Source organism: Brachyistius frenatus, unplaced genomic scaffold, assembly GCF_029030835.1.
Source record: "Brachyistius frenatus isolate BFR_SWC_R1_liver_20210118 unplaced genomic scaffold, ASM2903083v1 Contig_80, whole genome shotgun sequence".
Lineage (NCBI taxonomy): Eukaryota > Metazoa > Chordata > Actinopteri > Embiotocidae > Brachyistius > Brachyistius frenatus.
In genome coordinates, this window is record NW_027210679.1 from 1,588,592 (window position 1) to 1,614,876 (window position 26,285).

At 44.7% G+C, this 26,285-nt stretch overlaps 3 protein-coding genes across 4 annotated transcripts; 1 reads left to right on the top strand and 2 right to left on the bottom strand.

The window, feature by feature from the left end:
- The first annotated feature begins 2,251 nt into the window (after positions 1–2,251).
- On the top strand, positions 2,252–7,017 carry akt1s1 (AKT1 substrate 1 (proline-rich)). Its single transcript, XM_069709028.1, has 6 exons — positions 2,252–2,385; positions 2,868–3,553; positions 3,658–3,934; positions 4,085–4,168; positions 4,274–4,473; positions 4,565–7,017. The coding sequence occupies exons 2-6, from the start codon at positions 3,149–3,151 to the stop codon at positions 4,700–4,702; spliced, it is 1,104 nt and encodes a 367-aa protein (XP_069565129.1). The 5' UTR covers positions 2,252–2,385; positions 2,868–3,148; the 3' UTR covers positions 4,703–7,017.
- Positions 7,018–7,056: 39 nt separating this feature from the next.
- On the bottom strand, positions 7,057–13,786 carry LOC138627011 (tripartite motif-containing protein 16). The gene is made up of 5 exons (XM_069709052.1): positions 13,700–13,786; positions 9,268–9,294; positions 9,060–9,122; positions 8,525–8,664; positions 7,057–7,902 (listed from the first exon to the last, which is right to left on the bottom strand). The coding sequence occupies exons 1-5, from the start codon at positions 13,746–13,748 to the stop codon at positions 7,495–7,497; spliced, it is 687 nt and encodes a 228-aa protein (XP_069565153.1). The 5' UTR covers positions 13,749–13,786; the 3' UTR covers positions 7,057–7,494.
- Positions 13,787–21,260: 7,474 nt separating this feature from the next.
- On the bottom strand, positions 21,261–25,464 carry emc10 (ER membrane protein complex subunit 10). 2 transcript variants are annotated; one of them, XM_069708978.1, is made up of 8 exons: positions 25,329–25,457; positions 25,122–25,188; positions 24,491–24,603; positions 24,210–24,323; positions 23,509–23,693; positions 23,320–23,413; positions 22,109–22,206; positions 21,468–21,559 (listed from the first exon to the last, which is right to left on the bottom strand). In XM_069708978.1, the coding sequence occupies exons 1-7, from the start codon at positions 25,419–25,421 to the stop codon at positions 22,120–22,122; spliced, it is 753 nt and encodes a 250-aa protein (XP_069565079.1). In that variant the 5' UTR covers positions 25,422–25,457; the 3' UTR covers positions 21,468–21,559; positions 22,109–22,119. The 2 variants fall into 2 exon arrangements, with proteins under 2 accessions (XP_069565080.1, XP_069565079.1); XM_069708979.1 differs by lacking the exon at positions 22,109–22,206 and having other exon boundaries at positions 21,261–21,559; positions 25,329–25,464.
- Between the last annotated feature and the right edge of the window lie 821 nt (positions 25,465–26,285).

Here is a 26,285-nt window from a genome sequence, read left to right on the forward strand (position 1 = left end):
TCAGGTAGTAATATTAGTTTCTGGTTATTTTGAATAATATATTTTAAAATATATTTTTAATGTATGAACTGGAGGTGTTGGTTTTTTTTTAATTGAAAATCTGAGCACAATAGCGATGCATATTTCTGCAAGGGGCACATACACTATATAAAGACAAGATAGACTGAGGCTCATAAAATATATATATATATATATATATATATATATACTGTGCATTTTATATTTAATATTTTTTACTGTTATTTTATTGCTTTTTATTATTTTATTATTATTTTATTGCTTTCCTGTATGCTGCTGCAGCGAAAAAAATGTCCCCTTGGGGATTAATAAAGTAACTACCTAACCTAACCTAACCTAACCTAACCTAACCTAACCTAACCTAACCTAACCTAACCTAACCTAACCTAACCTAACCTAACCTAAAAGATGTTACAATATATTTTTTTTATTATTATTGTGACCAAGGACAATAAAATGATCAAATGAATGGGTGGTTGGTGAAGATAGGAGTTTGTAACGGCTGTGGAAAAAAAAAAAAAAAGTCTATTGTGGTAGTTTGGTGACGCTCAGGAGGCAGATAGCTCCATCAGGAGTTGGTGGAGACCAAACCAGAGCACAAAGGGGAATACTTATTTACCAGTTTGCAGGTTTCTGCTGCCCCCAAGTGGCCAAAAACGTGTAATTACGATATGTTCAAAAACCGCGTCCGGGACAGTGAATACCCCAGAAATCTTCATTGAAACGGTCATTTTCCACCAGCAGACACGTCTGGTGTTGCAGTTTCTCAAAATGACCACTAGACGACAGTAAATCCTCAATTTTAAACACGTTTGGGTCAAGAATCAACTGGAGAAACATGCTGGCGAAGGTACTTTTATTATTATTATTATTATTATTATTATTATTATTATTATTATTATTATTATGACATTCTGTCCACTGCCACGTGATAATATGACATATTGTTTTGGTCTGAAATGAGCAGTTGAAAACATAGGTGTGATGGATTTTCACAATAAAGACACGACAACCGTGTGTGACTTGCAAAATCTTTCAAAATAAGGCGAGCACGTGCAAGTCCACAGGGCTGTTTATTTAGTTGTTAGAATAAATTACATATTTCCTGGCCTCATGTTATTTGTTAACAACATGTATTCAATGAATTTAGATATGTATTAATACGAGCAAGGTGGTTATGTCTTATTATAATTAGTATTAGTATTATATATTATATTTTATCGTTGCACCCCTCCAGTTTGTTGTGCTCCGTTTCATTTGGATTAAAGCTGCAGCGACTTGTTGATCTTCGGTCTTCTTGACTGGAGAAACGTGAAACTTTCAAGCAGCTGTTAGGTGGGTGAAGGTGAGGGGGAGTCGGTGCACGTGCACGAGGACGCGGCGAGGACGAGCCCGCCCACAGACCTTGGTCACGTGTGCAACGTGCGTTCGATTGAAAGTCAGTAAACAGGCGACGTCACAGCCGCGTCAAGTTAGCCAGAGCTAAAACCGGAAATGAGCCAAAGTTAACTCTGAAATTAAAAACGTCACTTGAGTACATTTGTCCATGTCGGCAAAGGTTGTTTTTTTTTTTTGTTTTTTTATACATTAAACTAAACGTTTATCTAAAAAAAAATAATAATAATAAAAAATTCCTATAACGTAGAATTCTTTATGATATTGACTGCAGATGATCAATATTTCAAACTGATAAAAAAATAATTGGCAAGCACTTTACAGATCGAAATTTTCAACAAGAAAAAAGAATCCTTAAATAACGATTTAATTTGGAAATGATTATTTGGACTGTTTTGATAGAAAATATTTCTTTCAGTGTGCATAGGAAACTTTATCTTTTTTATTTTTACATTTTTAGGAATACTGTATATATTGTACTTTAATTATTGGGCAACGGCGATGTTTAAAATATACTTGACATGAATATATTTGAAGTCTATTGGACCCCAATTTTTCGTTGGTAATTACAAGAAAACGTTTTCTGGAAAATACATTTTAAAAATCACTGATCTCTTAACTACTGTTTGTTTATGTCGCTGTGGTTACAAACAAACAAACAAACAAACAAACAAACAAAAAACGTTATTCGTAATAAGATACCAAAAATGTCCTTTTACATTTTTATTTAAACAACACAAAAGAGGAGAGAGAGAAAAAAATAAAATAAATTAAAAAAATAAAATCACGTCCGGCTTTTATTTTGAAATGTGTAAAAGGATTAAAATAGGCTCGATGTTCGCTGGCTTGCTTGCCGCTGGTGGAGAGCCTAGCTAGGGGAGAGAAACCGTGGGAGAGGGCTGCAGACGTGCGATTAAAGAGAAGTTTAAGCTCGATAAACATCCGGCAACGTGGAAGAAAGAAAGCGAACAGGTAGGTGGACGACTCCCCTCCTCCCTGTCAGCTGCACCTCCGAGGCTCGGCTCCCGCTGGAGCCCGAAAAATGGAGGTGAAATATATGTGGGTCTGTCATGAGGAGGCTGCACAGAAGGCTGACACAAACAAGATCAACAACAACAACAACAACAACAACAAAAAAAAGCAGCAGCAGCAGCTTAGGGCGGTGTGAGTGGAGACATGACGGCTGCAGAGGATTTACAAAGAGCTAACGGGGCAGTAGCTCCTGGAGTTAGCATTGGTTGGTGTCATGCAGCTGACCGAGGTGGGGGAGGTGGGGGGAGGAGGTGAGGGGGGGGGAGTGGGGGGGCAGGCCAGGCCGCGACAATCCCAGCGCACATTATTCACGCAGGGAGATTATACCTGCACATATGCTGCATAAACCTGCAGCAGCTTCATAACCACGTTTTCTAAAGATAACTTGTATTTTTTTTTTTTTTAAATTGATGTTTTCCCAGGAATCACCAGCAACGTGGCAACATCTCTTCTCTTCTCTCCCCTGGCTCTCCGGACACTCCACCGCCCCCCTCCCCCCTACTCCGGCCCCCCCCTCCCGCCCCTCTACCAAGTCCAACATATCTCACCCAGTGCCTCTTCACCCACTCTGCATCCCCATCAGTGGGAAACTATCTGGACGCCGGCGAGACGCACGCGCACGGCAACCAAAAAGCGAAGCGTCGGCCCCCCCCCAATCGTTCATCGGCGTCCCGTCTCTTCCAGCCACGAGTTCAGCACCGCCATGGCCTCCATCACTCGGTCCACCGAGCCCGACATCCCGGACAACCACAGGGAGAGCTGGCTGGCGCTGCTCTCCGCCGCCGAGGCGTACTGCCAGAAGTCCGGCTGCGACCTGGCCGTCCTCACGGCCTGCAAGAAGTTCCGGTCGTCGACGGGGGAAGGAGACGGCGGCAGGAAGCGGGGCGGCGGCGGCGGCGGCGGCGTCTTCCCGAGGGATTGCGGCTTCTCCTACAGCGTGTGGGGTCAGGGCTTCCTGGCCGAGTCGGCGCGCCGCTACGTGGACGACATCGGCGTGCTGCACTCCACCACCATGCTGACGGCCCAGAAGCACACGCGCCAGAGCGGCGGGGGGGAGGGCGGAGCCAAGCCGGCGGTGGACCTGACCTCTGACCCCGGACACAGGGGGGTGAGTAGGACTCGTTTTGCGCCGCACCGGTTTCGGTCCCAAAAAAAAAAAAAAATCGTCCGTGGCGCGCGTGCGCGCGTGACTCCCGTGTTTTGTCGCCGCAGAGCTTTACCGGTGACGGCGGGGTGGGCGGAGTCAGTCCCAACGGCCGACTGTACTCGCAGAGCTACCCGTCCATCTACAGCTCGGGGGCGGCGAGCGCGCAGCAGGCCGGCGGGGAGCGGGAGGAGGAGCGGACGCTGGAGGCGGACCGGGACCGCCGGAAGGCCGGGATCGTGGAACTGGAGGAAGAGTGTGAGGAGGAGGAGGAAGAGGAAGAAGAGGAGGAGGAAGAGGAGGAGGACATGGACGAGAGACGACCTTACGGGAATGAAAGTGCAGGTGAGGAACGACTCGGGGAGTCGAAATAAAAAAATTAAAAAAGATTTCAGACGACAAAAAATGCTGATTCGCTTTCCGTCGGGCGACCTCCGAAGTTTGTGATTGACAATGTCGCGTCATCGCGGTGAATATTTCACGTCTGCGCTCCAGGTGTCTTCTCCATGGACGAGGACTCGCTGTCCCGCGACTGCGAGCCGTTCTTCGAGTCCGACGGCGAGGAGGAGAGCACCGACGGTGAGTTGTTGTTGTTGTTGTTTTTTTTTTTTTTTTGGGAGATCCGCTCGCGTGTTCGATGCACGCGTTTTGTTGAACGCCTCCTCTTTCCTCTGTCTGCGTCAGGCTCCCTGAGCGAGGACGCCCCTCCTCCTCCTCTTCATCATCCTCCTCCTCCTGCGACCCGCGGCATGGCCATGGGACAGGCGTACTCGTCCCGCCAGGCTCACTCCATGGCTCTGGCCCGCTCGCTGCCCGTGTCGGTGCCGGTGTGGGCCTGCAGAGGGAGCCGGGCCGCTCCGGGCGACAGCGGCAGCGGAGAGCGGGTGATATACTCTCTTTTCTGGTTTTTCCGTTCACCCTCCTGACCGTCCCTGTATCGTCATGGTAACCTGTGTGTGTGTCTCTCTCTCTCAGGTGGGCTGCGCCGACCTGGAGCACATCGCTGCCAGTATGAAGGCCCTGCGGGACCCCGGAGCCACCGACGGCACCGAGATGTTCGGGGAGCTGCCGCGACCGCGCCTCAACACCGGCGACTTCTCCCTCAAACACTGAGCGAGAGAGAAAGAGAGAGAGAGAGAGAGGAAACGTGGGGAGATGGGTCGTCGTGGTGACGGAGGAACCCCCCCCCCTCCACCTCCTCTCCCACCCTCCTTCCCCGGGATGTGAAGCAGTGTAAAAGCTAGAACCTCCATTTATTTCTCACTAACCAAAATTAACGGCACGAATGCTTTGAGGAGTAACTGCTGTTAGGAACATTAGTACGCATTCTCAACACTACAACCACACTCCCCCCCCCCCTCCACGCCCCCCACATACACACCACAACACTACATCACTACAACACTACATGAGGATTGGATGTGTGTGTGTGTGTGTGTGTGTGTGTGTGTGGTCCACGGATCACAGTGAAGCGGATGCTGGTCAGATTACCTGCAAAGTAATGAGATCACGGGGTGGGGGGGGGGATGTGGGGGGGGGGGGGGTTATCTTAGTTTAGCATAAAGACTGAAAGAACATGTAAATTTACGTCTAAAGCTCACGTTCCTCTCATGACATTAATTAAACCCCAAAAACTCACTGGTGTTCATGAGAATTTCATATTTAGAAGAAGAAGGAAAAAAAAAAAATAAATAAAAAAATCCTCTAATGTCTTAAATTAGCTGTAACTTGGGTGTCAGTGTTAACCGCTTATCTCACTCATGACATGTCTTGGAGGACGTAAACACATGGACATGCTAACAAGCTATAAAAAAACTTTGGCAGGGGATCTTTAAAATGTTCTTTCGAGCTTGTTGAAACTCTGCACAACCAGTAGAGGGCGCCAACCCCGTAATAGTTCATCCACCCATACAGCGCCTCGAAGAAATTCCAGTGCGATTACATCATTTCAACTAAAACTTGAATCAGCTACTTTTGTGAAATTACTGACAATTTAATTTAAACCGGAAATAAATAAACCGTCCGGCTCCTTTTTGGATGTACTTTAAAGGAGCAGTCTGTAGGATTTTTTTTGGGGCGATCTAAAGGCAGATGAGGGGGAATTTAGTATTCACAATTATGTTTTCATTAGCGTATAATCACCTGAAACTAAGAATCATGTTGCTTTCGTTAAAATTAGCCCGTCGTGTCTACATGGGGAGTGGGCGGGGCCTCTTCCACCATGTTTCCCTTGCACGTGTTTTTTTTCACAAGTTTTGCGAGGGGCTGTTCGGTTGGTCGCCACTAGGGGGCACTAAATCCTGCACCCTGCTCCTTTTAAAGGCTTTCTAGAAAACGGTTTGTTGACGCTGCCGTCGTGAAATGGGAGACGTTGCTGCCCCCCCCCTCCCCACCAAAAAAAAAAAAAAAAAATTACGATATCTCCAACTGTGAATTACCTATTGAATAAGAGCCTGACGTGAATTTAATTACGACCCGAAATGAAATGACGTAAACGTTGGTGCTCTGTAACGTCACAAAATTGACAAAATCCCACCTTTTTAAGTGTTGCTTTTAATCGCTCTGTGATTTAGATTAAACATAAATAAGCTTTTAAAGGCGTTTCAGAGTTGACACGGTTGTATTTCCTGTCTTTATGTTGAGCTTGTTGAGTTTCCATCTTTTTTTTTTTTTTTTTTAAATCTGTCGCTCGGGGAAAAAAAGCGGATGAAAATATTTCCCCAAAATGTTTCTTAAAAGTTTGAAGCTATATCAGGGAGAGTCTAGATTTTACAAGCAGACGATATCGTTCCGTTATCAGTGGCGTTAAAATACCAAAAAAAAAAAAAAACTGTTTCACATCCGTCGGCCGTTTTAGCTCTCGTCACGAAGAGGTCCGCTTCGGCTGTCGGCTCGTGTTTCCTCTGTCTGCTCATCGTCATCGAGCGGGTTAGATGACCAACAGGACTGTTGTCGTCGTACCACCCCACCCCGACACCCCCCGCCCCGCCCCACTTCCCATAAGAAACCAGTCTATTCCTGTAAGGGCGTAGAAACCAGAGGAACAGTTGACTTAACATGAAGCTGTGGCTCTTTTCCAAGACGCGAGCAGAGGACACCAGCACCTCCTCATGACATGCCTCTTTTTTACTTTTAGCCAATGAATGACTGACTGATAGAATGATTGTAAATCAATACTAAGTTTTAGAGGGATGGTATTGTGGGGGGGGTTTTTTGTTTAGTTTTTTTTTTTTTTTTTTTTGCTCCAGATATCTTGTTGAAAATGAATGAATGAATGAGAAAGTGACCATGTGAGAGAAAGAAAGAGAGAGAGGTTGTTGTTTTGAAAGCAAAAAAAAAAAAAAAAGTCTGACATCCGTGACATTTCCAAAAAGAAATGTTCTGTTCAATACTTTTATGTTTCCATTAAAGGAGCAACACCAAGACAACGACTCGCTGTGTGATTCCTTTTTGTGTGTGTGTGTGTGTGTGTGTGTGTGAGCGGATGTTCAGGGTGCAGTATTATTGTTGGCCTCTAGAGGGGGTCAGCGTCGCTCACGTAATAGATGACGTCACGGGTTATTTACACAATAGTAGAATTTATTGACTTACATTCAGCACATAAAAAAAGGAAAAAAATAGATACAGACTCTAGCTCATGCAAAAAAAAAAAAACACGGTGTAGTAAAAACCTCCCAAACTATTGTCTAAGTTGAATAAAATACAGAAATAGATACACAATATGAAGTAAAATATGAAATCCATTAGCTTTCTTCATGCATCAGAGAAAGCAGAAACAACCTACGAAGGTGTCACGGTTCTGCTCCGACTCCCAAAACTTGTTCCTCAAACGCACCCCTCCCTTCCCACCACCACCACCACCACCACCACCACCACCCACCCACACACACACACCTCTCATCCAATCACTGATCCTTTTTCCGGAGGAGGCAGAAGGAATTGGTGCCGACCCAGAGCGCAGGAAAAACCTGCTCCCCGATGCTGGCTTTGAACTTGTGGATCAGCCGCACCTCCTTCTCGCCGTCGACGTCCTCCACCAGCAGGAACTTGATGATGCCGGCGGGCTGGTCCACGTACACGCCCATGGTGGGGATGGCGGGCAGCTCGACGTCCACGTGCTCGCTGTTGTGCCACACCTGGTAGCAGGAGCTCGACCAGCCGGCGCCCCAGGAGCCGGGGTTCTCCCCGAGGCCGCAGGGCCCGTCCTGGCTCTTCCGGGGCGCGCTCTCGCAGACGACCCCGACCACCACCCAGCCGCCGTAGTCCACCTCCCAGTACCCTCGGTAGCCCTGCAGCCCCTCCTTACACAGCACCTGGTGGGTGGGGTGGAAGGGGGGAGGAGGGGGGGGCACACGAAAGTCAGCATGTTGAAACGATGTTGAGATATTACCTCAGTGGGGTACATTTTTCTTTTTGTGCCGACGACGAGTCGTTCATTTAAAAAAAATTTTTTTTTATCACTACTGAAAACAAATTGAAGCACAATGATGAATGAAGGTAATTAAACGTGTCTTTTGACACATGAACGTCACAGTCTGGAAGCTTATAATCAGGATTTTTCCGATATTTTACGGCGAAAAAAAGAAAAAGTTGTTAAAATAATCGGCACATTAGTCTCTGATGGAAATAATATTTAGTTGCGGCCCAACTCAGACCCGGGGAACCTGCAGAACTGTTGGAGGAAGTACTGCCTCTTCTTTGTGGGCACTGATTGGTCGAACTCATGAGCCAATTAAACATCGGTGCGAATGGAAACAGAAAAAAAAAGCACTTAGATGTCTGTAGTTCTGGTGAATATATATATATAGCTTACTCTGTCATTTGTACCTCAGTAACATCTATATTACGCAGTCGGTCGCAATGTGCATGCCTCACCACCAGGTGTCACCAAATCCTACACACTGCTCCTTTAACTCCCGGCGTCCGGCCGCGTACCTGCGGGGAGTGCTCGTATCTCTCGGGCCTGTTGGGATACGGACACACGGCGTCCGACGTGCGCGCCACCTTCATGCTGCCCTCCGAGATCCACAGCAGCTTCTGGGCGGTTTTATCATCCAGAGAGAGCGAGATCCAGTCTGAGGAGCCAAGGAGGGACGAATAAGAGCAGAACAAAAAAAAAAGAAATCAAAAAAGGATCATCCAGTGTCATCACAGCACAGATTAAATCACTAATATAACAATTTCAAAATGAATGAGTTTGAAGTTAAACGCAGAAGTTTGTTTTTCAGATTTCCAAAGAAGAAAAGAAAAATAAATATATGTTTAACTTAATAATTTCATTAATTCATGAATCTTTTTGTTAATTGCAGCGTTAAAACCCGAGTGTGAAAAGTTTACTTTCATTTTTCTTTTCAAAAAAAGAATTTATGACGTTTATTAGACACTGTTGTTTCCCTCTTTAATTATTATTGCGTGTCATTAATTGGGTTTTCTTTCTTTTTCTTTCTTTTCTTTCTTTCCACAGACGTACATTTCATGAAGTCGGCCCTGGTGGTCGGTTCGGGGACGTTTGGCTCGTACGGCGGCAGCTTGACTGGAGACAGACAGAAAGAGAAGAATTACTACTTCACCGGGACCGGATTACACGATGCCATCTTGTTTATTTATGTGCGCGGATCTCGTCATCCCCCGAGTTTATGAAGACTTCCCAATCTCAGAGTCTCCGTGTCGGTGTTTACCTTCGGCGGCGCTGCTGCTTTTTCTTCCTGCAAAAGAAAGAGAACAGAGAGAGTCATTTTCACTGCAGCTTCTTCCTTCCTCAGAGGTTTCCTTCCTCTCTGTCTCGCACACGTCTAACAAAAGAGACACCGCGGGTGGGTCCTGTAAACCTCCTCCTCCTCCTCCTCCTTCTTCCTCCTCCTGTCGATCACAGAGGAGCTGGTCTGCTATGTGTGCACAGAAATGCGCTCTGCACGATGGCGTTACTTCACTCCTCCAGAGTTGTACGTGCGTGTGTGTGTGTGTGTGTGTGTGTGTGTGTGTGCGTGAAATCTCTCTCGACATTCTCAGAAAAGTGAGCTCCAAGTACGGGTCGCCGGCGGGTCCGCCGTCAGTCAGCCCGGCTCCGGTTTCTGTTCTTCACATTTCACACAGACAACTCTTACCTCATCATTCTTACTCGTCTGTCCCTCGTCCTCTGGTCCAGAATTAGACGGAAGAGCCTCAATTTCCCTCTGACCTCCATGTTCGGAGGCCTGAACAGGCTTTCTCTCCTCAACGGAGACCGAGTCCACTCTTAATTAACCTTAACTTCCATTAAGTCTGACTTTAATGCTTAAAAAAAACAAAAAAAAACAACATAAAAAAACCTCTTCCTCCCACTAATATTACTGAAATCAGGCTGTTAAAACACTCAAAGATTTATGATGATTCATTTTCATTATCATCGAAATAAAAACGTCATCTTGTCAGTTTATTTTCTCTTATTTCAACTGGACATCCTTCATCTTTGCCAACGTTTATGAAATTGAAACAAATCTGGGCAATTTCATGGCGAAATGTTGAGTGCCACGTGGTTCACGGTGGATGTTTCTGAAGTGAAAGTTTACAGGTGAGTTTTGGGATGAATTTGGAGCTACTGATCACATCTGAAGCCCTTCATTAAGCCTGTAGAGATGTTCAGGCGTGTTTGAAGCCTTTTAATGAATCTACAACACTTCCTTCTGTTTCAATGACGCTCAATTTTAAGCACTTTTTTTTTTTTTTTTGGTTGTTTGATTGTATTCAGTTTTCTTCTTTCTTTTCTCTTTTTGTCGTTGTTTCGTTTTGTGACTATTTGGAGGAGTTTGACATCCGTGACTTGTTTTTAAAAACCCACATTTCTAAAGTTATCTCTGTCGGTGTCCAAATCACGGCTCTCGCTGGGTTTAACTGGATTTATTGACGAAATTAAAAAAAAAAAGCCTCCCGTTTTCCACAAGATCTCCGTGCGGCCTCGGGACATGTGCCCCGGGCAGGAGAGGAGAGTCCGGCACATGTCTGAGCCCGCCGAAACACAACCTGCAGCCAAAGCCGTGACCCTGGGAGGACGCCAGCGGCATGACAACCGGGAGGACAAATGGCAGCCGGGTGCACGAACATCTGCAACACATCAGATGTGACGGGGTGGCGTTTCCCTGAATCGTGTTGGCCTGCGGCGCCGTGGCGGTTCCGGAGGATGGGTCGGGGCCGGCCAAGTTTTAAATCTGGAGGATTTTGAAGGCTTCCTTAAATTACCGAAACGCCACCGTGTCCAAATTAAAAAGCTAAATATAAGATGATCTGCGGGAGACCATTATGCCGAGCACAATCGAAGCCGCTATAAGACCCAGAGAATTTGATAATTGGCCGGGCACGCCGACATATCAATCGGACCCGACCGAGGCTCAGGGGTCCGGTTGCGGAGCAGGTTTTGGGGGTTTGGATGCCGTCCGCGTGTCTTCGGGCGACTTCAGCGGCGATTTCGGCCTTCAAAAGGAAGCAGTCGGACGTCTGTTTCGAGCGCGTACGTGACGGGCGGACAGCAGATGGACGGAGGGGGAGGGTGGGGGGGGGGGGGGAGCCCACGGGCGGGTCGAGTGAAGGTCGTGAAGTTGTCATCGGAGCAGAAAGTCGCCGGTGACAGATCCCTCCTTCATAAAGGAACGCAGCAGGTGAGACGGGGACGCGATGAAGGAGGCATTAAGGGGAATTACTGGAGACAAATTGAGAGGAACGGTCAGTTGGTCATCTTCGATTCTACAAGATACCGTCTGGCGTCCTTATCTGAAAAAAAAAAAAGGAAAAGGGTGGGGGGGGGGGGGGGATGGAGCGGACGCCTCAGGCGACCTCGGAGTGAGGTATGAAGCCCGGCGGTGAATGAACAGGCGGACTGGAAGCGCGCCAGATGTTGCGGCTGTCCGCTCTGAGGAGGTTAAACCTGCGGATGCTTGTCCTCGCTCAGCGGGATCAACAGCTGCTCAAAAAGATGGATGACTTGACACGGACGGCAGCGATAGAGACGCTGAGGAGACGGGTGGGGTGGTGGGGGGGAGGGGATGGGGGGGAGGGGGGTATTTCATTGGGACTATTGAAGGAAGAGCCGGTCGATTTCTCAGGAGGAGTTTGAGCGAGTAACTCGACAGGATTTTGAACGTGACCGGCTCGGCAGCAGCAGCCGGCAACGAGGGAAAGGTCAGCGTCGGGACCGCCCCGGTGCATCATGGGAACTGTTTGTTTTGGAGGGTCCTGAGGTGAGACCAGATTCCGCTGTCGGTGGGACATAGCCACATTATCTGTGCAGATCGGGTTCGAGACATCCCACTGAGGCAGCAAGATCAGAGGACAAGTGAGCTGAGGAGGAGGAGGAGGAGGAGGAGGAGGAGGAGGGTGGGGTAGGGGATGGGGGAGGAGGAGAAGCTCCAGACTCATCCCTCTGGTTCCTGTCAAGCGTCCATGCTCTCTCTCTCTCTCTGGCTGCGAGCCCGGCGGACGAACATGTGAGAAAAAGACGCGGAGGACATACGTGGAAGAGGATTCTGGGAAAAGGACAAATTCGGGAGGAACATTTTAAAGGCACTTTTTTTTTTTCTACTTAAATAGAATACAAATTTATTTCTTATATTTGTATTCTAGTTCTATGTTTGTTCTTCGATCTATTCTTTTGACATCCATGGACGAGGATTCTGGGAAAAGTAAGAATTCAGGAGGAAAAGTCTTTTAAAGGGACTTTTTTTTCTTCTGGTTAGCAGTTCATTACTTATATTTGTAAACTATTTAACTTTATCTATATTTATTTCTTATTTTAGATTTTGAAAATATTTATACATATTTTCTTTTCAGGGTTAGGGAGGACGAGCAAAGTTCATTGTACGGTGTATCATCGCCTTTTTAAAAAAAAAATGCATACGACAATAAAATTCTCTTCATCTCCCTTAATCTGAATCTTTGTCTGAATTATTCCATCATGTTTTTTTTTTTTTTTTTTAAATTTTTTATCTTCATGCCGCAAACATAATCGAATAATCGCACAAAAGTTATTTCGTTTATGGTGAGTCGACTTTCGATGTGTAGTTTTTAAACGGGAGCGTCATAAATAATGCCAAGATGAGCATTTATATATATATTTTTTTTTTTTAAACTTGAAATATTTTTGCAGCAGCTTCATTTCCTCTGGCAGCCAAAGATGAAGGATTGGAAATAATGTGGGGGGAGAAACGGGGGGGTGGCGGCTAGGGTTATGTATGAGGGGATGGAGAGACAATGAGCATTGGGTTGTCCAAATGTCCAAAGGAAAGATAATAGATAATAGATAGTAGATAATAGAGAAAGAATATGAGGTAAAGCGAGATAGGTGGGACAGACACAAGACAGACGGACGGAAACGGGAGCTGACATTGAAGGGAATTTCGGCGAGCAGGAGAAGCCGCCGCCACCCGGGGAGGGAGAGAGGGAGGGAGGGAGGGAGGCAACCCCATCGACATGATTAATGGGCGGAGGAGGAGGGGGAGGGGGGAAGTGACAGGATCCCAAGGTGAGGAAAGACGTTTGGCTCGGAGCGGACGTTCAGGGATGGTCACTATGAGGCAACTCCACAACATCGAATAAACAACATGTGGAACACCTAATAAATTGGTAATAAAACACCCTGACAGGCCGTAAGTTAATTTTTTACCTGGATGTGACAGGCGGAGGGGGGAGGAGGGGGGAGCGGGAGGGGGGGAAGGGGGGGGGCGGCGTGTTGGCAGAGTGAAAAATAGAAAAATAGTACAGTCAGGTACATCACATTGCAGGATTACTGACGTCGGGTCGGTGCAGTTTCTTTGGTGGGATCGCACCAAGAGAAGAGGAAGGTTTAGTTCCTGGTCAAACTCACTTTCTAACAGATTTTATTTTTGTCCAAAAAAACAACAATGAAATGCTGTAAAAAGGTTCACAAATTGGTTTTTTGAGTTATTAAATGTAGAAAAAACAGCAACAACAACAACACTTAAATTACTACACTTCAACTTCCCTTTTAGCCCCCATTAAAGTACAACTTCCTCGTGTTTGACGCGACGAATGTCGATCGCAGTGCAGTTTAAAAGATTAAAGACACGCGACGTCCTCCGTAACGTCCCCCCCGTCCCTCCTCAGGTGAGGACGGCTTCTTACCTGCTTTATTGGGTACAGGCATGATTCTGTCGGCTGCTCGTTGGGTCATCAGACGGCGGGGGGGTTCTCTGGTTGGTTAGCTCGCTTTGTGAGTCTCTCTCGGTTTTTCTGGGGGGGTCACTCTTATTAACTTCTAAATGAGTGGAGGGAGGGGGTGGGATGGAGGGGGGGGGGAGGGGGCGAGGAGGGGAAGGTGCGTACATTTTGGTTGGATGTAACTGTCAGGGAGGGGACGGTCCGGTCACATGAAACTCATGATCCTTTCCAGGGATCAGATTGATGGAGACAAGCAAATACCCAGGACAGTATATCCCAAGTATGCATGTTGATTTGCCCCCCCCCTCCCCCCTCTCTCCTCCGCCCCCCCCCCCCGAACACATTCAGATGACATGACATAGACAAGCTTTTTCACGATAAATGAAGGGGAGGTTTAGGGAGGTTTAGGGACGTCTTCCCGTCAACTCCCCCCGTAACGATTTAGCTACAACTTTGAACCGACTGCCGCTGACCTTGAGGCCGCACCCGAGCTGACCCCGACGCAAGCTACAGGTGCTTGTTTTCTGCAGCGGGGAGCGTGAGCGCGCCCCCCCTCCGCCCCCGCCAGTATTTTAAGATGGCAGCCAGCGACTCGGTGGGAGCTGTCGACAATCCAAGACGCCATCAATCAGCAGCTGCTGCATGTGCTGGCAGAGAACTTGAGGCAAAGTGTACCAAAGTGCTGCTGCAGTCAGACTGTGGGAACAACATCTCGTGAACTCGGTCGGCAGCGGGACGCCGCCGCCGCCGCCGTTTCGGGGAACTACTTTCAACTGAGCGGCGGTGGAGTCCTTCCGTTTATCTCCCCCAAAACTCTTTAAATGAAAAGAGTTCTCAAACGTGAATCTGCTCGGAAAAGGAATTAAACTTCCGGTTTTCAGGAGTTTTATTTGTAACAAGCCAGTCGGGATGCAGAGTGAAATCACGTGAACACATATTCAATTGAAAACAGACCGAAGGCAACATATCAAACGTTGAAACGAAAAATATCTGCTTATTTTGAATTTGGTGGCAGCAACACGTCTCTAAAAAAAAAAAGTTGGGACGGGGGGGGGGTCGTGTTTACCGCTGTGTTGCGTCACCTCTTCTTTTAACAACACTCTGTAAACAAACGTCTGGGAACACTGAGGAGACCCGTTTCTGGAATTTTGAAAGTGAAACGTGGTCCCATTCTCTCCTGATATTGGATTTCAGCTGCTCAACAGTTCAGGGCCTCCTTTGTGGTATTTTTTCACTTCACGACGCTTCAGATGTTTCCAATGATTGACAGGTCTGCACCGCAGGGGGCCAGTTTACCAGCCGGACTCTTCTACGACGGAGCCGTGCTGTTTGAACTCCCTGCACCACCGGGATCATGTTTCTATCTGGTTCCTTCTTTGTGGAGTTTGAACTTACATTTGTGGACGCGGCGATGAACTGTGTTCACAGAAGTGTTCCTGAGCTCCGTGCAGTGATTTCCACTGCAGCATAAAGTGCGGTTTTAAAGCAGGGCCTGAATCCTGAACCCGGTCAGGTCGCTGACCTGTTACCAATGAACCTAATTAGTTGTGAGATGCTCCACCAGATGTTTCTTTTAGCGTTACGCAACTTTTGCACTCTTTTTGTTGCCCGTCACAACTTTCTCGAGGCGTGTCGCTGCCATCAAATTTAACATGGGCGCATATTTTCATTAAACAATAAAAATACAAATACAATACAACACAAATATAATCCAAAGTAAAAGTATCCGTCAGGCAGAATATTCTGTTATTATTAAATTCATGTAATTAGATGACTTTGCTCAACGATATTTTAACACTGTAAGAAAAAGGCATATTTTTTTAAAGCCCCCGCAGATTGGAATAATTTACCTGGTAAATCGTGTCCCTTCCCTGTTGTTATATAGCCTAATAATTGTGTTATACGTCAGGATAAGATTGGACATCTCCAGGGATTTTGTCCTGATGAATAAAATTGGACTTTTTGTCTTAGCGTGCACTGATTGCTACAACTTACTAGGAAACAACTCCCTGTCACGAGAAACGTGTCTCACCGTCGTAAAAAAAGAAAAAGAAAAAGAAGAATTTTAATGAAGTGTAACTGGCCGCTTAGCGCCGGCTCCTATAATACCAGAAAGGCATTTCAACACCTGCTGCTTACTGCTGTCAGTGAGCGGGTTTAACTAGTATTGTACCGTGGCCTTGGGGGTGCGTTTTGGGGGGTGCCATGTTATTCACCCGCTGATCACTACGTACGTTTCCCGGCTGTTAAACGCCGTCTCGTGTTACTTCATTACAACGTTAACATGGCGGGCCTCGCATGTAACAGCGCAGCCATAAGCGTGAGGGTGTAATCCGAAGGCCGCCGGGATGCTTTTCAGGCCCCGTCCCGAGTCCTCCTCGTAGTTTCCTTAGCTCTCCTCTGATTGACAAAGCAGGTGCTCTGCCCTCCTTTCTCACTTGTCTTTTTTTTTTCTCTCCACATGTTTTTTTTTTTAGATCTCAGCACGAACGTGTTCGTGACCGCAGGCACCGAAACATTTATTATCCATCGTGAATCATTTTATCATCATTTTACCTCCTGAAAAGTAAAAATACAACAATTTAAAACTACTTTGACACAAGTAAAAAAAAAAAGAAGCAAGTATTCCAACATTTTTGCGTTTTGTAGTATTATACACAAAACGATTACGAAATAAACTTATTTAAATTATCAAAAAGAAACTTTCTGTTACAAAAACAAATGGCATTTGTTGGAATGGCTCGATGAGTAAGCAGCATTTTACTGTTTTAATTTATATACAGTTATTTATGGTTTAGTCCAATGATTCACCAGATAAAATTAAGGAGTTATTTAAAGATTAATGGGAAAAAATTAATGGGACATTTTCCTGTTCATTTTGGGGGATTTTCTTTCATTTTTGCTGTTTTTCTTAAATATTTAATACCTGACCACATGCGACTCGTGAAACCAAGTTTATCACACATGTTTCTTTGTAAAATATTGACCCCATAGGTTACTAGTAATTTTAGAATGCATGGTGGTGAAGTAAAAAAAAAACCTACAATGGTTCCCTTTAAATCATGGAGAAGTAGAGGTATAAACAAGAGAAATGGAAATACTCAATAACAAGTACAATAAAAATGAAAATGAATTCCCTCAGAAAAAAAATCTTTTCACCATTTCCACCTGAAAAAAAAACTAAAAAACATCCACAATTTCTCAGGATTCAGATCCGAGAGCTTAAAAACTGCAGAAAAACTCGACATTTTAACTTCGAGATGAAACAACAGCCTGATAAATAAATAAATAAATAAATAAATAAATAAAAATACTCCAGTGAGTGAAAACTGATGTTTATTAAACCTTTTCTAAAAATCCTCAACTTAAAAACTCTGAACAATCCAACTTTCGATCATCTCGGTACTTCGCTTCGCTTTAAGGGGCCACGGTTGTTGTTGTTGTTGTTGTTGTTGTTGTTGTTGTCAACGGGCAAAGGGTTCAAATCCCCCCCCCCCTCCCACCGCACCCTCTCCTCCGACTGCCCCGTTACTTTCCACCTCTGATCCTTCCCTCTGTCCTCGTGAGTCCGACGGCAGCTCAGCTTTCACCGCGTGGAAGATGCGACTCAGACACCGCGGATAATAAACCGCGCGCGCTTTAAGTATCCAGATTTATAGTGTGAAAATCAACTGGGGGCCTCCTGCTGGTTTAACGCAACATAAACCTTGTAACTGCCCCTAAATCACTGGCGTGTAATAAGAGGCGTGGGGGAGGGAGGAAAGAGGGGGGGGGGTGTTTGAGTAGCATGGTCCTGTGCGAGCAGCAGCCCCGCTTCATGTATGTGATGTATCTTGAAAACCACTAGATAGGGTAAAATATATTATTTTTTTTTTAATTTGTCAACTAATATTTAAATTATTTGCATGTATTTTTGATTTGATTGACAGTCAAAATGATGTTCATCGTCTTCAGTAAAGCCACAAATATTCCCATTAATCACAATAATAATAATAATAATAATAATAATAATGATAAGCACAAAGCGACCACTCGCCAGGCTAAGTTGAATTATCGCGACTTCAGGCTTCACGATGACTTATAAACAAAAGATAAATATATATATATATATATTTTTTTTTTAAATAGAATTTAACTGAATTTAAACAAGTCGGTGTAACGTGAAGCAGACGTTTTGTCGAGTCAGCACCTAAGTTTGCAGCTCTTTAATAATAAAAAAAAATCTCTTCGAGCTCATTGATGTGTAATTTAATTCAATTCCACTAAAGCGGACACTTTTTCTGTAATTAGGTGGGGAAATAAAAATGTGCACAAACATCAGCAATACAAATAAAAAAAAATTAAAAAAAACTATTAACATTGTCAACCCTCTTATCTTCGCGATAACGTCGGATCAAAGGCATCAAACGCAAAGTATTTTGTTTTAAACCAAAGTGTTCAATATATAAAATCGACATCAAAATCAATACAATCGATAGTTTTCTTGCAGCTGCTGGACGAACAGACGCGACTGCGACGAACAAAGAACTTATAATTTATTACTTATTCTAAAGGGAATATTTAACATCACGTAACAAAGCTGAATTAAACACACGCAGAACGACGGTGGCTCGGATGGACATTTCAAAGACTCAAAGTCTATTTTACTCTGATCTAAACTTGATCATGTTTATGTCAGCAGTAATTGTTGATTATGTTTATGTCAGCAGTAATTGTTGATTATGTTTATGTCAGCAGTAATTGTTGATTATGTCAGCAGTAATTGTTGATTATGTTTATGTCAGCAGTAATTGTTGATCATGTTTATGTCAGCAGTAATTGTTGATCATGTTTATGTCAGCAGTAATTGTTGATCATGTTTATGTCAGCAGTAATTGTTGATTATGTTTATGTCAGCAGTAATTGTTGATTATGTTTATGTCAGCAGTAATTGTTGATTATGTTTATGTCAGCAGTAATTGTTGATTATGTTTATGTCAGCAGTAATTGTTGATCATGTTTATGTCAGCAGTAATTGTTGATTATGTTTATGTCAGCAGTAATTGTTGATTATGTTTATGTCAGCAGTAATTGTTGATCATGTTTATGTCAGCAGTAATTGTTTGTTCCCATCCTCCCAATGAGTTATTCACTTGTCGAGAGGTAGCACGTGTTCGAGTCTGGTCCTGAACATGTGTGGCACTCCCTCCGGCTTCCCGGTAAACGGACATCCATCACGCCGCACGACCACCGGCTTCCTGTCGAGAGGGAAAGAAAAAAAAAACGGTCTTAAAGGGTTTAAAAAAAAGAAAAAAGAAGAAAAAAAAAGCGATTGATCAGAAGCTTCCGCCTGACACGCGCAGATCTCTTTACAAAACAGATGACTATTATTTTGTGGTCCGGGCTCGTTTCACTGCGACTCTCCTCTTTCTCTCAGCTGTGGTTATCACCTTCTCCCTCGTGCGCGTTCAGCTGCCCAGCCAGCTGGGGGCCGTGACTGGAGACGGGACGGTGTGTGTGTGTGTGTGTGTGTGTGTGTGTGTGTGTGTGTGTGTGTGTGTGTGTGTGTGTGTGTGTGTGTGTGTGTGTGTGTGTGTGTGTGTGTGTGTGTGTGACTCGTACTCAGAAAGGCCCGGTTGGGGCCAGAGGTCACTAAAGTGTTGAAGCTCAACACTTTAAAATAAGAGGATATTTCCTGGCCGACGAAAAACAGCCGGAGAGGAGGAGACAATGTTGACGAGGGGATTTTTTTTTTTTTTTTTTTTGGGGGGGGGGGGGGGACATTTAGTTTCTAAATCCACGTTGTTGTGAAGCTCTGATCTTCCTCTCTGACTCATAATTATAAATACACAGGAAGATGTTCTCATTAGCCCCCCCCCCCCCCCCCTCCCCTTCCCCACAAATGGCAGACTGCTGGTCGCCATTTAGTTTGAGTTGGACCGGCGTGTTGGACGTTGAGCTTCGTACCGGTTTTCCTTCCAAGTTTACTAGCAGCACAAACATCAGTTGCTGCAGTAATATATATATATATATATATATATATATATATATATATATATATATATATAAAGGCATAGTTAGGCTCGTTAATATTATTTGTTTGCAAGAAAAAAAAAAGAATATCGAAAAAATGCGAGAAAGCGATGCGGAAACAGATTTCCTGCAGAACTTGTGTTGTTTTTTTGGGGGTTTTTTTAGGATTCATTTTGAACCTGTTTTGTGTTTTTGTGATTTCAAAATAAGAGATGAAAAAACCCAACGCAAAAACCACATTCGAATAATGAAATATCTTATATTGCAGGCCCAGCGGGTCTGCACACCTGTCGGTCCGGGGATAGGATACCGGGTCAGTGTCACATTTTGCCGAAGAAGGAGGTCGTATGACAGAAGTCATGTGACACACATGGAGACAGGTCGGGGGGAGGAAGGGTTCAAACCTTCCCTTTTTTCCAAGAGTACATGAGAAAACAAGATGGATTTCTTTAAATAAATCTACCCATGTGGCTTTTAGTGGCTCAATTTAAGGCACCTTACTTTTCCTACGTTAGGTGAGGCTAAAACGTGACACTGACACGCTTTCCCGTCGTGGACTGACACGTGTATCAAATCTACATCCGCAACCACGAGACAGACGGATGGATGGATAGATAGATTTATTTTTTTCTTTGACGTCGGCGGGAGTTGTGCATCGTTGAATTCGTCCCCCCCTCAGAGTCAGACTGTCAACGCCGAGTTCCACCGGGACCCCTCCGAGGGGGGAAAAAACAGTCGCTGCAAATCACCTGAACGTGTGGCGCCACGGCAACAGGGAGCAGTCTCCGAGCTTATATTGAACTTCTCCACCGTCTGCAGGAAGCATTTGGAGATAAATTCTTTTTGCAAGTGCACCTTATTTAAGACGCACTTATTGAATGACCCCCCCCCCCCTCCCCCGGAGGCTTTCCCCTTCAACTGAACTGACACAGAGGCGGTTCGCATTTCCCTCGGAAACAGGAACAAACCTATTTGTCTGGAATTCGATTAAAAATGACAAGAATTTTTAAAATATTGGATTTGAAATTGTTCTCAATATATATTGAGATACCATTTTTTTTATTGGTATATTAAAACTCGAGTTTGCAGTAGAATAGAAATGTTTAATTTTTCTGTTAAAGAGAGAAGACTTTTGCACACGCAGTATTAGGAAAAAAAAAAAGAAGAAGATTTGTTTTATCTTTATCTTAATTTTAATAAATCGGAAATGTCGAGAACGATGTATTTAATCTCGCCTTTATTCTCAAAATACCATTTTGAGGATAAGGATGAAATGTTGAGAGTACAGTCAAAATGTTGTATGCCTGGCGCCGACACTAAAAGTTTGACTTTATTCTCGATATTTGCACCTAAAATGCAAAATTAAAAAAAATAAAAAATAAAAATAATGATAAAGAATGTATTTGTTCTTTCAATTTTTTTTTATTGTACCGTTGTTACAACTAAATCTGAACCCGAGTAAACACGACCCGACAGCTCGTCGTCTAATAAACCTTCAACAAAAGTCATGTCAAGTAATAAATACTTTATTTTCACATTAGTAACAAAAATGCAGTCCTCCGCAACGGCCCACTATCTCCTGTGTGCTGTACAGCTTTAAGATGTGAGACAGACATTCATCTTCCTTAACTAGCGTTATGTACAGCAATCCAAAACTGTTCAAGAGAATTATTCTGTTTAAATTAAAAAAAAAAAAAAACAAGTTGCTCATCGGCCACCTCCATTGGCTGCTCCGCCCCCGGCGCCTCCTCCTGATTGGTCCTGGGCGCCGGACATCATCAGGAAGAGAACGAGCGGCACGATGTACATCCACTGGAGGAGAGGAGAGGAGACAAAGAGGAAGGTAAACGCGACAATATCCGTTTTCAACATGGCAAATGAAGTGTAATCACATGACATGTACTTCCAGATTGGTCATCCCAGATTTAGTTCTGAACAGAAGAGAAGACAAAAGGTAAAGTGCACAAACAGGTGAGAGACTGTAGCGTTAAATAAATAAATAAATAAATAAAGATTTCAGGGTCAAACACCAAACACACTGAAAACACGTTAACGCGGACAGTTTGGATTCAGGGTGGACTGACGCCTTAACGTGCAGACTTCCTCAGAGGAGTCGCTTTCATTTGATAAAAGTTTGATCTCTGCGTTTATCAGCCTGAGATGTATTTGGTATTGGACCTGGAAAAAAAGACTAAAACAGAGTAAAAGGCGGGAAAAGAAGGAACGGAGACGGTTTCTGTTAGTCACCAAATTAAAGACAAAGTGCGAAGGACAGAGGATGGAGTGAAGGAGGGAGGGAGGGAGGGAAGGAAGGAAGGACGGAGGGACAGAGGGAGGGAGCCACAAGTAAAAAGACTGTACTTTAGTGGGAATCAGCTCTGCTCTCTGTCGCCCCCTGCTGGGGGCTGTGCCGAATTGGAGACCATGAGGAAGATTGCGCCTCCCACAATCAAATACCACTGAAAACACAGCACAGCGCCGAGTCAGCACACGGTCACAGGAAGCAGCGCAGCGCAGCACACAGTCAACACAAGACAGAGAGATCGTACAAAAGCCCGGACGAGCCAAGTCGCTTTAAAAAAAAAGAAGAAAAAGAAAAGGAGAATCACGATCTGTTCCTCGCTTACGGTGGCGTTTGAAAGTTTGGTACAAATCAGACCAAAACAACATCATCAGGACTTAAAAATACATCAGGAGCCGAGAGCTGATTAGAGTTCGCTGGTGGAACTCGGAATTCATTGCTGCATCAGCGGCGACGGACCGACCGGACCGGACCCCGACCGGACCGGACCGGACCCGACCGGACCCGAAACATCGGCGTGCTTCAGACAGGAAAAAGCTCTCATGCGGTCCTTTTTTTTTTCCTTTTGTCCAAACACAACGCTTCTCATTTCAACCAAAACGTTTTGTTGTTGTTGTTGTTGTTTTTTTTTGTCTCATCCATCCAAAAAACATTTAAGAATCCGAGACTGTCGGCGAGAGAAACCAGCAGTTGAAGTGGACGTACTGTAACGAAAGCCCCAAATTATTACACTACGCTCCTCTCGCTCTGTAACGGACTGATAAACAACAACAACAACTTATTCTCCCTATTTGTCACTCGGATCCAAAACGATGGTGAAACTCGGCTCCAGGTTCACTTTAATATTTCAGCACAAAATGCAGCTTTTTACATTTTTTTTGTTAAAGTACCGTTTGTCATTTTATAACTCACGAATCGTCTCAATTCATAATATTCAGAATCAGTTCGTTACTTCTTGAGCTTTTTTTTTTTTTTTTTTTAAAGATAAATAAACACAAGCTGAACAGGTAACTGCGAGTTCTCGAGTCTGAACCGGCGTCCAGGTGGGATTAAAGAGAAATAAACAGCGAAGCCCACGTAGAGCAAAACCAAAAGGAGCGACCGTCATTTAGACCCACGAATGAAATAAATCCCAGGACTGACGTTCCTCCCGTTTCTTAACGTTTTTCAACTATCCGTTAACCGCGAGGGGGAATTACGATCGTCGCAGCACCGGTTACGGGAGGCGGAGAAGCAGATGTCACCGGCGGCTTTCGGCGTGCGTACTCACATATTTAGCGAAGAAGGACTTCTGCTCTTGTGGATTCTTCCCTTTCTTCTCCGTCTCCAGCTGTATTCGCTCGAGGAACAGGGTCGTCTCGGGCCTGCGGGGAAGCACAGGAGTTCAAACGAGGAGGCGGAGCTTAAACCGAAGCCGTCTTCGAGGATACGTTTCGGGAGGGGGGGGGGGGGCACTGACCCGGGCGCGTTGACCGGCGCCACGATGCTGAGCGTGGTGTTGAAGACCTCCAGGTCCACTTCGTCCTCGACCTCGGTGCCCCTGCAGGCGCCGGGCAGCGTCACTATGGAGATGGCGATGAGGTAGCCGGAGACGTCGGTGTGCAGCGCGATCACGTCGCTCAGGTGGGACTCGACCATGGCGCACTGAGGACCAGAGGTTCCCGTCGCTCAGCGTCAACTCAAACACGTTTTATGATCTCCGAACTAACGCTTCTTAAATATCTTTCCGTTTCCTTAAAGTGATTATCTGCCTACACAATGCCTGGAATATAATTCTCGTGGAAACGTCGAATAACTGCAATTATATTTTTGCACAGAAGTGAGACAAACACAAAGAAACGCAGTTAAAAAAACAAAACATCTGGAAGAAGGTTCGGTCAAAAACTAAAATCCAGATCCATCACAGATCCTTAACAAGTGCATCTGGAAGTTGAAACGTAAAACTCCTCAGACATTTTGCTTTTCTTTTTTTTAAATAAGCAATAATTTAATCTGGTTTAGCCATTTAATTCACCTCACTGTAAACCCAACATTTTTTTAAATTTTTTTTTATTTTATAAAAGAACAACAACGTTATAAATGTATTATTAATGAAATAAAATCACCCCCCCCCCAAAAAAAAATAAAAATTCAGTAAAGTGGAAGTGAAGAGAAACTCACGGCTCTGACGAACGCCGTGAGGTGACCGTCCACCTGGCGCTCCGTCTGCCGGTCGGCCTGCAGGAAAACACGCGGCACCCGGACCCGGTAGAGGCCGTCCACCGCCGCCACTTCCTGCGGAGTCACGACAAACGAGGTTCGATGGTGCGATTACAGTTATCACACTTTTATAAATGACCCGCTGACTTCACGTTTTAGGGCTCGTCGCTTCCTTTCAACTTTAACACCGGATGATTAACTGTATTTGCTGTTTTGTTTTCCTTTGACACCTCGCAGCTCACCTTCAGCTTGGTTCTGTCCTCCTCCGACAGCTGGTTCTGAGTCAGCGAAACACTCGGCTCCCTTCCAGCTTTCAACACCAGCGCCCCGCGCACCCGAAACTTTGCTATATCATCTGAAAACAAGAGAGAAGACGGAGAAGAACAGACATGAATGGATGAATGGATGGATGGATGGATGGATGAATGAATGAATGGATGGATGGATGGATGGAGAGCAAGCATCATATCTCCACTTTAAAATAACATTTTCAAAAGACAAATCCAGGAATAAAAAGAGTATCGCATTGGCAAAAAGTTTTAAATGAAAGTTATTTGGAGCCCACGTGATATAGCTATAAACTGTGTGTGTGTGTGTGTGTGTGTGTGTGTGTGTGTGTCGTAGCAGGTTACTGTGCACGCCGGATTTCACCGAACACGATGGCAGATCTCTAAATATCCCCACATACGTCGCACGAGGTTAACAAACGACCGACGCAGCAAACAAATGTCGAATTGACAGATTTTTCAATGGAGTCCGGCGGGTGGACTCATCCGTTCGGACACGCCCGCTCGGTCAGCCGGCCCCTCGCATTTGGCAATGACGTTTACACGCCTTTACAATCGCGGAATAACAGCGACGACACTTCCTTACCGACTTCAAACGAGTGCTCGAGGGGGACGGAGAACCCGCTGAACTCAGCCTCCGAGGCGTCACCGACCTGCGGAGGAAAAACACAAATCTACCGTCAGCCTGGAGCCGCTCACACGCTGCTAATGCTAATCACGCAGCTAACAGGTCCAGCTTTTAAAATGCGTTTTTTTGGGTTTTTTTTTTTAATTCACCACGTGTCACGCTTACCCGTCGGCCATTATTACAACGTGCAAAATCCGTGCACACGACGAACAAAATAATAGAAATAACAGCTAAATTAAAAGGCAGTAGACGAGCCATTTTTAACAGGAAGAAGTACCGGAAATGTCGATTGGACCACCCGTAAAATGACCACTTCCGGGAACAACAAAAGCATTTCCGCCCTTTTCTTTTCTTTTCTTTTCTTTTCTTTTCTTTTCTTTTCTTTTCTTTTCTTTTCTTTTCTTTTCTTTTCTTTTCTTTTCTTTTCTTTTGTTTTCCCGCTTTCCTTTCCTTCTTTTAGTAACGTGTTTAATTTTTATTCAGGATTTTTTTTTTTTTTTGTTCACACCTAATTATTAATGATTATTTTTTTTTACATTTCCTTTAATTACCTTTAAATTTTAAAGCCGTTGAACAAAAGGCTCATAATGTTTCTGACTGTCATTTTAAGCTGAGCCGATGGCTTCATCACTCATCATTCAGAGCAGCTTTGTTTACAACATTCCTGTAAATGATTGGCAGCCTTGCACAGGTGAGAAATGTTAGTCACACACACACACACACACACACACACACACAACAAACACACGGTGTTGATTTTCTCATGCTGAGCTGTTTAAGTTATGTGCTGACCTACTTGCATGCATGTTGTTTGTGCAACCTCTCATCAACTTTTCACTCCTGCTGCACAGGAACACCGTCCACTCTTTGAATTCATTTTTTTTTTTTTTTAGCTTTCTGTTATTTACAGTATAGTTCCCGTGTGTGTTGACATAACGCCGCTGATGAACCAGGTTTGTTACGTGTGCTGCTGTCTTGTAACGTGTCAGCTACAATTTTCTTGGCAAATGGAAGCGCTTCATAATTTTTTTTTAACATTTTGGGCTGTCAACATTTTAGCTTCGTTTCTTTATATTTACGACATATTTAAATATGTGCTGCGTTGACGGCTTCACGCCGGCG

What these genes read in the sequence shown, in the direction of transcription:
- akt1s1 (XM_069709028.1), top strand. Translation starts at nt 3,149, where the DNA reads ATGGCCTCCATCACTCGGTCCACCGAGCCCGACATCCCGGACAACCAC. An exon ending in CTGACCCCGGACACAGGGGG is followed by an intron (nt 3,554 to 3,657) that starts GTGAGTAGGACT and finishes TTGTCGCCGCAG; the next exon opens with AGCTTTACCGGTGACGGCGG. An exon ending in CGAGGAGGAGAGCACCGACG is followed by an intron (nt 4,169 to 4,273) that starts GTGAGTTGTTGT and finishes TGTCTGCGTCAG; the next exon opens with GCTCCCTGAGCGAGGACGCC.
- LOC138627011 (XM_069709052.1), bottom strand. Translation starts at nt 13,748, where the DNA reads ATGACCCAACGAGCAGCCGACAGAATCATGCCTGTACCCAATAAAGCA. An exon ending in AAGCAGCAGCGCCGCCGAAG is followed by an intron (nt 9,123 to 9,267) that starts GTAAACACCGAC and finishes GTCTGTCTCCAG; the next exon opens with TCAAGCTGCCGCCGTACGAG. An exon ending in GATACGAGCACTCCCCGCAG is followed by an intron (nt 7,903 to 8,524) that starts GTACGCGGCCGG and finishes CCCACCCACCAG; the next exon opens with GTGCTGTGTAAGGAGGGGCT.
- emc10 (XM_069708979.1), bottom strand. Translation starts at nt 25,421, where the DNA reads ATGGCTCGTCTACTGCCTTTTAATTTAGCTGTTATTTCTATTATTTTG. An exon ending in AGGACAGAACCAAGCTGAAG is followed by an intron (nt 24,324 to 24,490) that starts GTGAGCTGCGAG and finishes GTGACTCCGCAG; the next exon opens with GAAGTGGCGGCGGTGGACGG. An exon ending in AGTCCTTCTTCGCTAAATAT is followed by an intron (nt 21,560 to 23,319) that starts GTGAGTACGCAC and finishes CCTCTCCTCCAG; the next exon opens with TGGATGTACATCGTGCCGCT.